At 41.5% G+C, this 12,519-nt stretch overlaps 1 protein-coding gene across 1 annotated transcript in view; it reads left to right on the plus strand.

The window, feature by feature from the left end:
* The window catches only part of xrn2 (5'-3' exoribonuclease 2), a 53,621-nt gene that overhangs the window by 28,952 nt on the left and 12,150 nt on the right, over positions 1-12,519 (plus strand). The window contains exons 24-28 of the mRNA XM_030721814.1: positions 34-113; positions 238-294; positions 2,530-2,598; positions 4,577-4,705; positions 8,548-8,666. Coding sequence (XP_030577674.1) covers positions 34-113; positions 238-294; positions 2,530-2,598; positions 4,577-4,705; positions 8,548-8,666 — 454 coding nt within the window. The remainder of the gene's footprint in view (positions 1-33; positions 114-237; positions 295-2,529; positions 2,599-4,576; positions 4,706-8,547; positions 8,667-12,519) is intronic.

The following is a 12,519-nucleotide window of genomic DNA, read 5'->3' on the forward strand; positions in this document are numbered from 1 at the left end:
TGTGGGCACAAACGGCAGCTTTGTCTCCATCAGGGCACTGAGATCCCTGCAGAGCTGTGCCATGGAATCCAAGGTAGATTAAATCTTGATGACGACCCTATTCTACCAGATAAGTAAGGAACACCGGCTTTAAGCTCACTTCTCTGCATCTTGTCCCATGTTGCCTCTAACCCCACAGAAGAAGAGCTGGTTAAATGTGTCATCTGCTTCATGTGTTGCTTTTTGTTTATCCTTCAGGACGGTGAAGTCACCTGTTCCAGTGCTGCGAGACATTTCACAGAACACGTCCATCGGGTAAGTCAACACAAACTGAGCAGCGCTTGAATACTTAACTAAACTCGCCTGAAAGACTCACTGGATTTAACGTAATACTCAACGACTGTGATGATGTCAAATATGGAGGTGGACAAAAAAAGGAAACACCTTTACATTTGATGAGGTTAAATACAGGAGACACACAGCAAATCCTTGGCTGAAGGTACGTTATCAAAACTATGATAAATAATCACCAAAGTGTCAGCATTAGGAGTGGGCATTGAATGTTCCCTTTTTTTAATTTCACCTTCAGTTCAAAACCAAAAATATTCAGATTGAATGAAGAAAACCAAGAAAAGCCATAAATTCTCAATTTGGAGAAACTGAATCCAGATCATTTTTGGCCTTTTAATAATTCCTGAAATGATTATCAGACTTGTGGGTGACACATTTTCCTCTGATCAGATTAAATAATGTAATGTGCAAATTTGTGTCTAATTCTTTACTTATTTCTTGGCTATAGTTCACAGTGGCGGTGTCCTTAATAAGACATGGACATATTTTGATTTTATTGTGTTCGCTCCTTTTGTATAAAAAGTATAGAAAGTTCCACAACTCCACCTATAAAAAGCAGAAACCTTCTCTGAATTGAATCTGACTAATCTCCACTTAAAAGGTCGTCTCTCCTCTGGATTACACATGTGGAGGAAAGTTTTTGTCAGAAAATTTCAAATGCTTTTTTTAACAGAGCAAAGGATTTTCAACATAGCATTTCTAAACATACTAGTTATTGAGAAGTATCGACAAGAAGCAAAAGATTTCAACGACTCTGGAAAGACAACTAGTGAGAGATGTCTGAAGACTGCAGAACAGCTGCCACGACACCAGTGAATGACTTGGCAAAGCTGAAAATAGTAGTCTCAAAGAAGACAGCCACTAGAACCGTGCACAGGAATGGACTGCAGACCAAGAAGAACTTCACTTCTGCAGAAGAGACACCTTCAGTCCAGACTGAAATATAGTAAGAACAGCCTGCAGAAAGCTTATGCGTACTGGAAGTTCATCCTTTGGTCAGACGAGACAAAACTAGAGCTCTTTGGCTTATGTGTGGAGAAAGGAGAGGTGTACAAGCCAAAGAATATCGTCTCCACAGAAACATGGTGTTGGGAGTATTATACTGTGGGGATGCTTTCAGTGCGTCTGGAACTGGGAATCTCATCATGGTGTAAGGAATTGTGAAGACGAAAACCTCCGGTAGTCAGCAGCCGGAGGTTTTCAGGAGTCTTTGCTTTGTCTTCCAACACGACAGCGACCTAAAACCTACGTCGCTCCTGGTGAAGAACGACCTCCAGAAGGCCAGCGTGAACATTACTGACTGGCCTGCACAAAGTTGAAAATCTGTGTGGTGAACTGAAGACCAAGGTCCATGCCAGAAGACCATCAAATATGGAGGAACTTGAGACACTGGCCAAAGAAGAATGGGCTGGGATTACACAGAAGATGTGTGTGAAAACGACAGCAAACAGCTGCAAGTTATTATCCAGCAAAAAGGATACGCAGTTGACTATTAGCATCTCTGGGGGAGCTAATAGTCAACTGTAGTTTTTGTAATTTTGACTCTGGTAGATTTTGGTTTTTAATGAAATAATTTTGTTTCTGCGGTGCACAAAAAAAGCAGGATTGTGTTGCATGATAGGAGGAAAGTAGAGGTTGTCCTTGTTCCAGGATATTTCTGCAGGTACTCCGGTTTCCTCCCACAGTCCGAAGACATGCTGTTTCTGGGGTTAGGTTAATTGGTGAATTTCCCATAGGTGTGAGTGTGAGTGTGCATGGTTGTCTGTCTCTGTGTGTTAGCCCTGAAGCCTGTCCAGGGTGTACCCCGCCTCTCGCCCTATGACAGCTGGGATCGGCTCCAGATTATGACAAACTGTCTCAGATTAGTTTTCTTCTTTTATCTCTGAGGTTCATCGATGTCCTCACATTTCCAGAGGTTCTGCAAAGCTGTTTGAAAGCACATTATTATAGTCCGTCCACCCCCCCACCCCACCCCCATCACTGTAATATGAGCCATTCTCTGAGGATGAAAAGACATATAAGGCACATGTTGAAAATGACAGAGCAAAGTAGGCAAGAGAAGAAAATGGCAGCACTTGACACTGAGACACTGATGTTGAGGTGGAGATTTTTTTTCCCCTTAAATTTTTCCATTAAAAAATGATGAGCTAGTGGAACTCCTGTTGTGGTCAGTTGCAGATATTTTTTTCTTCTTTCCAGAGTGAAGTTCAAGGATCCCCACTATCCAGATGGCTTTGTGTTCAAGGCGGTCCTCCTGCCTGAAGCGAAGTAAGGTTTTTTTTTTTTCTTTCTTTTTTGCATTTATCTCATAAATTCCTGGCTGAGCATTAAAGGCTGTTTTCATTTCAGGTGTAGAAATAGTTTTTCCTTTGCCCTTGTCATTACTAAAGAATACAGTAGTTATATTCATATATTTTCTTATTGTAGCAATTCCATGAAAAGTCCAAGCCCAACTATGTGGTGGTTCATTTCTCAATGCTTCGTGAATGTCTGCTTAGTCTGAGGCTCTCAGCATCATTCAGGTCCATTTGTTCTTCGATATTAAATAAATCATTGGAACATACAGTTCTATAGAAGACTACAGGAAAAGGACTTTAGTTCATCTTTGACCTCAGAAAAGGCTTTCATATTGTTTGTGGTCTTAAGCACCAGTTTCAAGGCTTATTCACTACAACATGTTAGTTTTGTAAGTTATGATCCATGTTAGCTGGTCTTTTTGCTTTTACTGGCCCAGGCAGTATTTTCACATTAAAGGAAGCTGCGGGAAGAAAGCGAGCAGATGTTAGTGCTACTGGAAATGGTTGGGAAAGGAGATGGTGATTTTGCAAGTGTTTTATAACCCTCTATATATACTGGGCACCAGAGCTGATCTTACTCACTCAGGACCATTCTCGCGATATCACCAGTCCATCAGAAACAGATTCATCTCAGACAGCCTCTATTTTTAGCAGCAACAAGGCTGACAAGAGTGTTGAAGATAAAGCTGTCTTCAGGAGTGTATTTTCTGGTGGAAGTGCAGCCATGACAGGGATGGGGAACTCAAGTGAAGTGAAAGAAATTGTTTTTTCTAAGTTGACAAATACAGTGCTTGTCACTATTTTCATAATCCAAAACTTTATGTATAAAAAAAAACCAGCAGGTGTCCTTCATCACCATTGATTAGCTTCACCTGGCTGCTACTTACCCTATTCGTTCCTATGGGACCAGTAAGGATGTACTGAGATTTTATCCTCGTGCACAAAATAAAGTGGGAACATCATCAAACTGTCCATCTGTCTACAAAGTTTTACCTTTCAGGTCTAAAGACTCCAAAACTACAATGAGCTGAGCCATAAAATTTGGCATGTGTGTTCTTTGCTCTCTTAAGATGTGCAACATATTCCTATTAATGGATGTTTAGTACCTTTGTACACTTTGTATTTATCTGAAATGGAGAATAAACAACATGGAGGTTTTAAGACTGCTAATGCTATGATAATATATGCTAATGATATGCAGCCTCTTTCTCATGCCTGATTGGCTTAGCCTAATCATGTGATCATATCGTGATTGGCTGTACCTACTTGACAATTATTGAGTGAAATGGAGAAAGTGGGGATTCCCCATATCTATCAGCTGACCTCGGTCCCTGAACAGCTGGCTGTAGCTGATAGTGAGAAACTTCCAGTTTATAGGAACATCAGTTCTGGGCTGCAGCCTGATTGATTAGCCTGTGATGCTAACTTCTGATTGGCTGAGCATTGTCTAACATGTTGGTCAGGGATGACTCACGGCCATAAATAGTACAGAATATGACTCATCACTGAGCAATATTAAAGCCATACCTACTGCTCAGCAATATTATTCAAATGTAAACAACATGGTAGCCTTATGATTATAGTGATTCTAAACATAAAGCATTGTTATCAGCAGACTATGTAGTATAGATGCTTTATGTAGCCAAATTCCTGTACACACACACACACACGAGTATGATGTGAATAATAATTTCTATTATGAAATGGTGCTGTAATGTTATCCTATATATTTACCTACTTTTAAGACCTGCTAATCACCAGATTATTTTTTTATGATGTAATACTTAAAACCTTATGGCAGTGCTTTTGATTAGTTGGCAGTTATTGGGGAAAAGGTGAAGCTAATAGCTAATAGAGTTCAAGGTTTCAGGTAAATATGATGGCACCCTTCTCTGTCTTACATATGTGAATAAAAGGAACCCCTTCTCATATTATGATTTCTTTTCCAGGATTCCCAGTAAGGTTCTGAAACCAGAGGACTGGGTCAGAGGGAACGGGCAGCCTTGGAGGCCCCAGCTGGGTTTCAACCCAAACAGGCAGCAAGCTCACCTGGACCAGTCTGCCTTTAGGGCTCTTGGGTATTTTCGTATTTACATTTTTAATAAAATCAATGTTAAAACCACTGGAAAATGTAGAAAAATCCTGTTTTTAGAGACATAGTTCACATATGTTTTAAAGAGCTTTGCCCACATGAACTCTGGACAGTGTCAGCAGACTCAGGCTGGGATGTTCTCTCTAATCTGTGTCATATAGCAGGAAATGATACACTTACGAAGATCCTCACAATGGAAACACTTGTTTGGATTAGGTGAGGATGCTGGCTGGGAATAACATTTTTTAATTCCAGTCAAAATGTGTCAGACCTCACCTGAGGTTCTCACCTGAACCTCAGTCAGAAAATTTTAACATATGACCCCGACAGGCCACAGTTAGTCGAGACATTGACAGCTGTGGGAAGCACTGTTGTACAGTGCTACGTTTGTTACTCATTCATGATGAAAGTCTCTGTCAGTGTCTCCTCTTGAGCGCCACAAAAACAATGGAAGCACCGCTGCTGTGCTCTATAAATGTATTTTATATTTTTACCAACGTGAATTCTAGAGAAAGCATAAAACAACAGTTGCTTCATTTTGCAAATTTTATTTGTTTTCTGTGAAAACAAATGAATAACTGCTCAAACAACCAGCCGTGGGCCATCACCAAAAACAAAAAACACTCAGTCATTACAGTATAATGCAAAGTCAGGAGGAACAATACCAGAAGCCTACAAAATGACCTCAGAGGGCTACTCCTACATGTTTCTGACCAAACTGTCTGACAGTGAGTCTGAGGATTTTATCCTACTTCCTAACAGCAGTAGGGCACTGTTGGCTAACACCTGGAGGTCCACTACCCTCCAGGGATGCACCTCTCCAGACCATGGACCCACTGCCAAACTGGTCATGCTGGGTGATGTTTCAGGCAGTATAATGTTCACCGTGGCATCTCCAGACTCTTTCACATCTGTTACATGTGCTTAGTGTGAACCTGCTCTCATCTCTGATGAGAATGGGGTGCCAGTGCTGGACCTACTGGTTCTGGTATTCCCTGGAGAATGCCATTAGAGCTGCATGCTCCTACGCTGTGAGCAGAGGTTACACTAATGACATCGGGCCCTCGGGCCACCCTCAAGGAGTCTGATTCTGACAGTTTGGTCAGAAGCATCCTGGAGGTGATGTTGTAGGGCTCCTCCTGTTCCAGATTCCAGTCCTGCTGCTGGGTTAATGCCCTTCTGCAGCCCTGTACAGCTCTCCACATGTAACAGCCCATCTCCTGGCATCTCCCCCACACTCTTGAGACTGTGCTGGGAAACACAGCAAACCTTTTTGCCACATGTGGTGTTTTCACACGGTGAAAAACTGCAGTACGGAAGTTAAAATATGCAGATAAACTGTTAATGAAAAAAGTAATTCTTATCCGATTAATCGATGGAATAATAGATAGAATACTCGATTACTAAAATAATCGATTTATGCAGCCCTATTATACTGTGAAGAATAAAGGGTTTTTTTAACAGCTCTTTGTCACCAAGTGGTTTCTGTAGTTTTCAAGCCTTTTTATTTGGACGGTGAACAGAGTTGCCTTTGTAATAAAACGTTGCGCCCTGAAACTGTTTTTGATGGTTGATCAGGGGTTTGATACATTTCAGCAAACGCACCTTTCTGTAAAGCTCCTCGTTCTGTGTGGTGATATCATTTAAAAGCATCAGTGTCGGTCTGCCGTGACTCAGTACAGTATTTGAAAGTATTTTAAAAAGAAAGACGTGCTTAAATGTTTACCACCCCCTCATGATGGGCCCCATTAACCAGCCGTCCTTGATTATGATCTAAGCTCTCTTCTCCACACATTGATATTATCATTAAGGAAATGTGAATAATTGAACATCTGGCTCGGTCTGTCTGTGGAAATTAATTATGCACAGATTTGAAGAAACATAATGTATTCCCTTTTTTTTCCTCTTTTTTTCCTGCTAAACTAAGTCGTTAATTCAGTGATTCAGGCCGTTATGTGTCTTGATGGGGTGACACGGGCAGGTGCTCAGAGGATGGCGAGCAGTAAAACCTGAGGAAATGAATTTTTTTTGTTGCTTTGATTTTTAAATCAGGGAGACGCGGGCGTGTGTTCGGCTCAGTGTGAAGCCAGAGGTCATTCAGCATTTCTGATAGGACTCAGGCTCATGTGTGGAAAAGGGCGACAGAATGGCTTACTGAACGATTTAACCCTCATGAGTCAAACGCTTTGGTCTCTCTTTCTCTTCTGAATGTGCAGATTCTGAAGATAAATTTACCACTGTGGGACAATACTGTCCACCTGACTATCAGCCAGTTTCCAGATCTTTCTATTTCTCTGGGTGCTTTTTATTATCTTTCCTTATGTTTTCATCTTCCTGCTAGGGTTAGGGTAAGGTTAGGGTTTTCCCTCCACCATTGGGGAGGATTTTTAAAAACAGTACGAAGTCAGAATTTATTTATTTATTCAGCTCTTTTTATATCTGTAAAAGCAGTTTAAGGAACATTAGGTGAACAAAATACATTAGCATTAGAATTAGCATACATTAGAATCAATATAAAAATTTAAAAGTGGTGACACAGAGAAATATCTCGTAATCTGAGCCAAGCATGCAGTGTAGGTTGAGTGAAGCAATGTAGGATGCTGCACAACCGTCTCTGGGGTTTCCAGAAAATGGAAAAAAGAAAATCAGCTCTGCTTGTTGAGGTCAGAGGAGGATGGCCAGACTGCTTCAAGCTGATAGGAACACAACAGTAATGCAAATGACTACTGGTTACAGCCAAGGCATGCAGAAGAGCATCTCTGAAGACACAGCATGTCAGACCAGGAAGCAGATGGGCTACAGCAGCAGAAGACCACATTGGGTGCCGCTCGTTTTAGCTGAGAACAGGAAACTGAGGATACAGTTCACAGTGACTCGTCAGGACTGGACAACAGAAGGCTGAAAAAAAACGCTCGGTTTGATGAGTCTCAGTTTCCGCTTTGATATTTGGAGGGTCGAATGGAGAAAACATAAACAACAGGAAAGCATGGCTCCACCCTGCTTTGGATGAATGCTTCAGGTGGTGCTTGATATTTTGTTGGTAGACTTTGTACTCCTTAGTACCAGTTGAGCATTTAAAGGCCACAGCCTACTAGAGTATAATCAGTGACCATGTCCATCCCTTTATGACCACAGTTTACCCATCTTCTGATGGCCTCTTCCAACAGGATAACACACCATCTCACAAAGCTCAGATCATCTCAGACTGGCTTCTTGAACATGACAATGAATTCGCTGTACCCAAATGGTCTCCACAGCTACCAGATTTCAATCCAACAGAACACATTTAGGATGTGGTGGAATGGTAGATCCACATCATCTGCAGCAACTTTGTGATGCCAACATGTCAATATGGACCAGAATCTCTTGTTGCATCTGTGCCACAAAGAACAAAGGCAGTTCTGAAGGCAAGAGGGGGTCAAACCCAGTATTAGCAAGGTATAACTAGTAAAGTGGCTGGTGAGTGTATGTTGATAAATTTGAACGCATTTCAGTGTCACATTCTGGCACATCCTTTTGCTCTTCACTCTTTACCTGCATTAAAAAAGTGTGATCAGATGTGACTGAGTAATGCTGAAACCAGGAATCTTCTTCCTTTGTTACACAGTCAGCATACTCATACGCAAATCATATGCACATCTTCCCATCACATGTTTTGTGAGAGGAGCTGAGAGGTGAGTGAAGGAGCCAAGGAGAGGAGACAAGTTAGAAAAGCATTCCTCTGTATTTCCGTGTTTCATTTGCAGATTGTATACAGGCACAAATGCATGTCGATAAAGATAATAAGCTTTCTGGAGCTTTTTACATCACAGCTTCTTCTCTCTTTAGACACAATCTGAACAGAAACCAGCACGGTGGAGGACAGTACAGCAGCACTCCACCACCAAGCAGCTACCACCAAGGAAGCTACCGGCCTCCACACAGCGGCGGCCAGCAGTCTTTTCAACGTAAGACACACACACACACACACACACACACACACACACCTACCTAAATCTAAACTCAACCCAGTGTTGGTCGAACATCTCGGACCAGCAACTTCAGAAACCAGAAAACATTTAGTGGCCTTTAATTAATTTGAATGAAATGAAGGTCAGCATCAGCAAACCCTCATTTGTTTATATGCTCCACCAGCAAACATTCATGTAACTTTGTTTCACCGCTGCTCTAACCTAAAGCCACGTCTGAATCATCTTTTAAACTCGATGGTCAGTGTCCAAAACATGTCCTCGTGCTAAGATAAGAAACTGAGATTGGTCCTCTCAAAGATACCCTGTATTTGCACCACAGATGAACGGGATGCTCATTTTTTTTTAAGCATATGTGGAGATTGTAAATCTACGTAAAAGGAAACATTTCAGTGTAAATATCAGAAATCCTGTTTCACAAGCAGTTCACAGAATTCATAGTTTGATTCAGAATGATACAATTAGGGCTGCACGCATGAATGTAATAGCAAATAATAATGTACATGTGAGTTTAATTAAAATCTCTTCCATCCAGAGGAGCCAGAAAGAAGCTCAATTTACAATTCACAGATTCAAGGTCCCAAAGAACCAGCTGTCTGTGGCAGATAAAAGAGCCAAAGGCCTGCAGTAAAAGGGCTCTTCTAAGTAAATCACAGTATGAGATGTATCACACTTATACATAACACAGTCATTTACTATTGGAAACTAAATTACTGTAGTTTTGTTTTGTCCTTTAACAATTTTCTTTTTACAAAGTGGTCGAAGGATTGTGCAGACTTGAACGTGTTTGTGGTTGGGACTTTCTTTTTCCTGTCAAACCATTGAGTTGACTTTATAAAAATTTAATATTTTAGACTTAAAAATAAAGGCAAAAATCTTCCAGGTACTCAGTTTTTTTCTTGATTAAAATTCCCAGACGAAGCCAAAGCATTCCAGGTTTTTAAGTATGACTTTATCAAAAGAATCAAGGCATTTTAATTATTTTAGAGTACCGCGGAGCATTTAAAAATTTTCTGTCTTTATTTGTCCAAAAAGCATTTCAAACTAATTCAAATTCAAGAAGTGCAAACATTTTTCAAGTGGGATTTTTGAGGACTTGTTGTCATACCTGTTCTACACAACAAAACCAGTTTTCTGATGTGCACACAAACAAAGGAAATTAGCGTCCACATGTGAGGTTACCACACCGTGAGTATGAAACCGTCCAGATCAAAGTTTGGACACAAGTAAGCGGGTCCTCGTCAAGCTGCTGCTGTCAAGGTCACTGAACTTTTGAAATTGGGTGAATCGTTGGGTCCGCTGCTGCAACCTTGAGCTGAACAAAAGTGCAGTGAGATGTTCAGCTTTATTGGACCCCCTGCCAATAATCTTTGCGCCATTAAATTCAGTCCAAACTTTCTTTTGCCGTCCTTCTTTGGAATGTTCTCCTTTTCTTTGCACATCCCGACATCCTTGCTTTTCACGAGAGAGCATACAGCTTTCATCGTGAGGCTTTACCGTTCATGATTTATTCTAAGTATTAGGATCCCTTTAGCAGAGAGAAAGAAAAGGCAAAATATTACACAAAAGGGAAAATTCCTCCTTCCGGTGGATTTCAAGGAACTGTAGTCATGTTGAAAAAGTGTGACCTCTGTAAGGTCTAAGATTTTACGTGATGAACAATAACCCCTGACGTATCACACCGCAGCTTTTATAAAAATAAAACTGCGCAAGCAGTGTGTGAAAAACTAAAGTTGGATCTGAGCAATGACTTCGGGAACGACGTCCTTTGGCCTCACAAAACCAAACACAGCATATCAGCACAAACACATCATACCAGCCGTCAGGCACCACAGTGATGGAGGGCTGGCGATATGGGCTTGTTTGCAGCCACGGGACCTGAGCACCACAGCCATTGAGTCAACCATGAGCTCCTCTGTTATACCAAAGTATTGCGAGTCTGTGTGAGCTGTAGCTCGGCTGAAACTCTGTCGCGCAGCAGAACAGTGACCCTAAACACAGCAGCAAATCTGCAACAGACTGAAAAAGAAGAGAAGAAATGCCCCAAACCTCAACGATCTGAAGCAACATTGGACAGAAGAGTGGGCCAAAACGCGTTCACAGTGAGTCACACAGAAAATGATTACTTCAAGTTATTACTGCTAAAGGCAGTCCCACAGGCGACTCAACCATGAGGTGTACTTAGTTTTTCACTTACTGCTTCTGCATTTTGGTTTAGTTTCTGCTAAATAAATGACATAGTGTAATCTGTCATTGTTTAATGTTGTATTTAAATCATTTTAGGACCAGAGAAGGATGATTTTTATTTATTTATTTATTGTTTTGCATTTTTGGCCACAGCGGCTTTTATCGTCAGTGGGGGGAGACAGGAAATGGGGGAAAGATACAGGGGAAGACACGTGGGCAAATTGGCAACAGGCCGGGACTCGAACCCGCGCCGCCCGCACCGCAACGCGGCATATGCACGTGGTCGCCGGCTTCACCATTTTTATTATCTTCTGATATGTAAAACCTGACAGTTGGAAGAAATCGTACCTCTGAAGCTCTGCTAGGCCGAGCACGATTGGCTGAGTGACTTATCTCTTCTTTAAAAATGTCTGACTGGATTTAAACCAGCATCTGTCCCTCAGAGTCAATGAAATATGTACATGTAGGTGTGCTGAATTTCTATCCTCCAAAAACGTAACAGCAGGCAGGAGAGACCCGGTGACTGTCGCTGTGAATAATTAATGTCGTGAATATTTAAGCAGTTTATTGATTAATTGTACAAAATATCCCTAAAGTGAGAAAATGGCATGAAAAGGAGGATGCTGCGTCTTTTATAGTGTTTGTTTTTGAGAAAATCAGCTGTGGAACGTTTCTGATGAACAATTAAGGATCCTAAAAATGACGTCTTAATTCTCCATCGATTGACGGATTTATTTATTGACTAATCAGGTCACATCTGGAAGGGATACCCTTGCCATTTAACTCAGAGGAAATTGGATGCTGCAGCTGCCAAACTGAGACACAAATAATTGTGTTATATGATTATGTTCAGCACATGCAGCATAGTTGAACAGCTCGTCACATATGGAGGCAGAATCTGTCTCCCGGCTCCTAATCACGGTCTGTGCTCGGCCCCGGCCTCGGCCCCGCGATCTTCTGCCAGCTCTCCTCCAGTTTGACTTTGATGTGCCAATTTGCAAGTAGATGAATAATCTCATCTGCCCACTGATGGCGTGCGGGGGAGTCTCGGCTATTCTGGTGGCACTTGATGCAAATGGGGGGCTTTTGGCTCCTCCGGATTGCAGCAGCACCTCCCCTGGCCTCTGCCGCTTGTTCTTAGTGTTAAACTTGCCAATTAGCAGCTCAGGATGTTCTCGTTTTTTCCCCCTCTCTCTCAGAGCTCTATATTTGTCCTATCATTCATGGAGAAATGATTTTAATAAAAGGGAATCATTGTAAATCCTGCATCAGCTCAAGCACCTGAAATAGAAATATGTCATTGACAAAGGTAGCGTTTAGATTTTATTAGATTTTTACAGATGTTCATTTTTCCTGCTGAAGTTTTGAACCTTTTTGGTGCTCAGTTTTGATTCACAGCAGGCGTGTAAAACTCTATTTTCCAGATTGGCCTTTAGTAAAGCTGATAGAAGAATTGATCACACAGAGTCAGTGAAACTTCAGGGAGATCAGTCTGTTACATTACGAAACATTTCTGAATCCGTTTCATCTGCTTTGGTCCAAATCAAAGTGAAAGCAGGTGCGCTGGAGACGAAAACGCAAAACAACCTCCAGAAGGGTTCATCAGGTGGTGGCCACAGACGATAGCTCTCTCCTCACTGATTTT

Source organism: Archocentrus centrarchus, chromosome 24 (genome assembly GCF_007364275.1).
Source record: "Archocentrus centrarchus isolate MPI-CPG fArcCen1 chromosome 24, fArcCen1, whole genome shotgun sequence".
Classification (NCBI taxonomy): domain Eukaryota; kingdom Metazoa; phylum Chordata; class Actinopteri; order Cichliformes; family Cichlidae; genus Archocentrus; species Archocentrus centrarchus.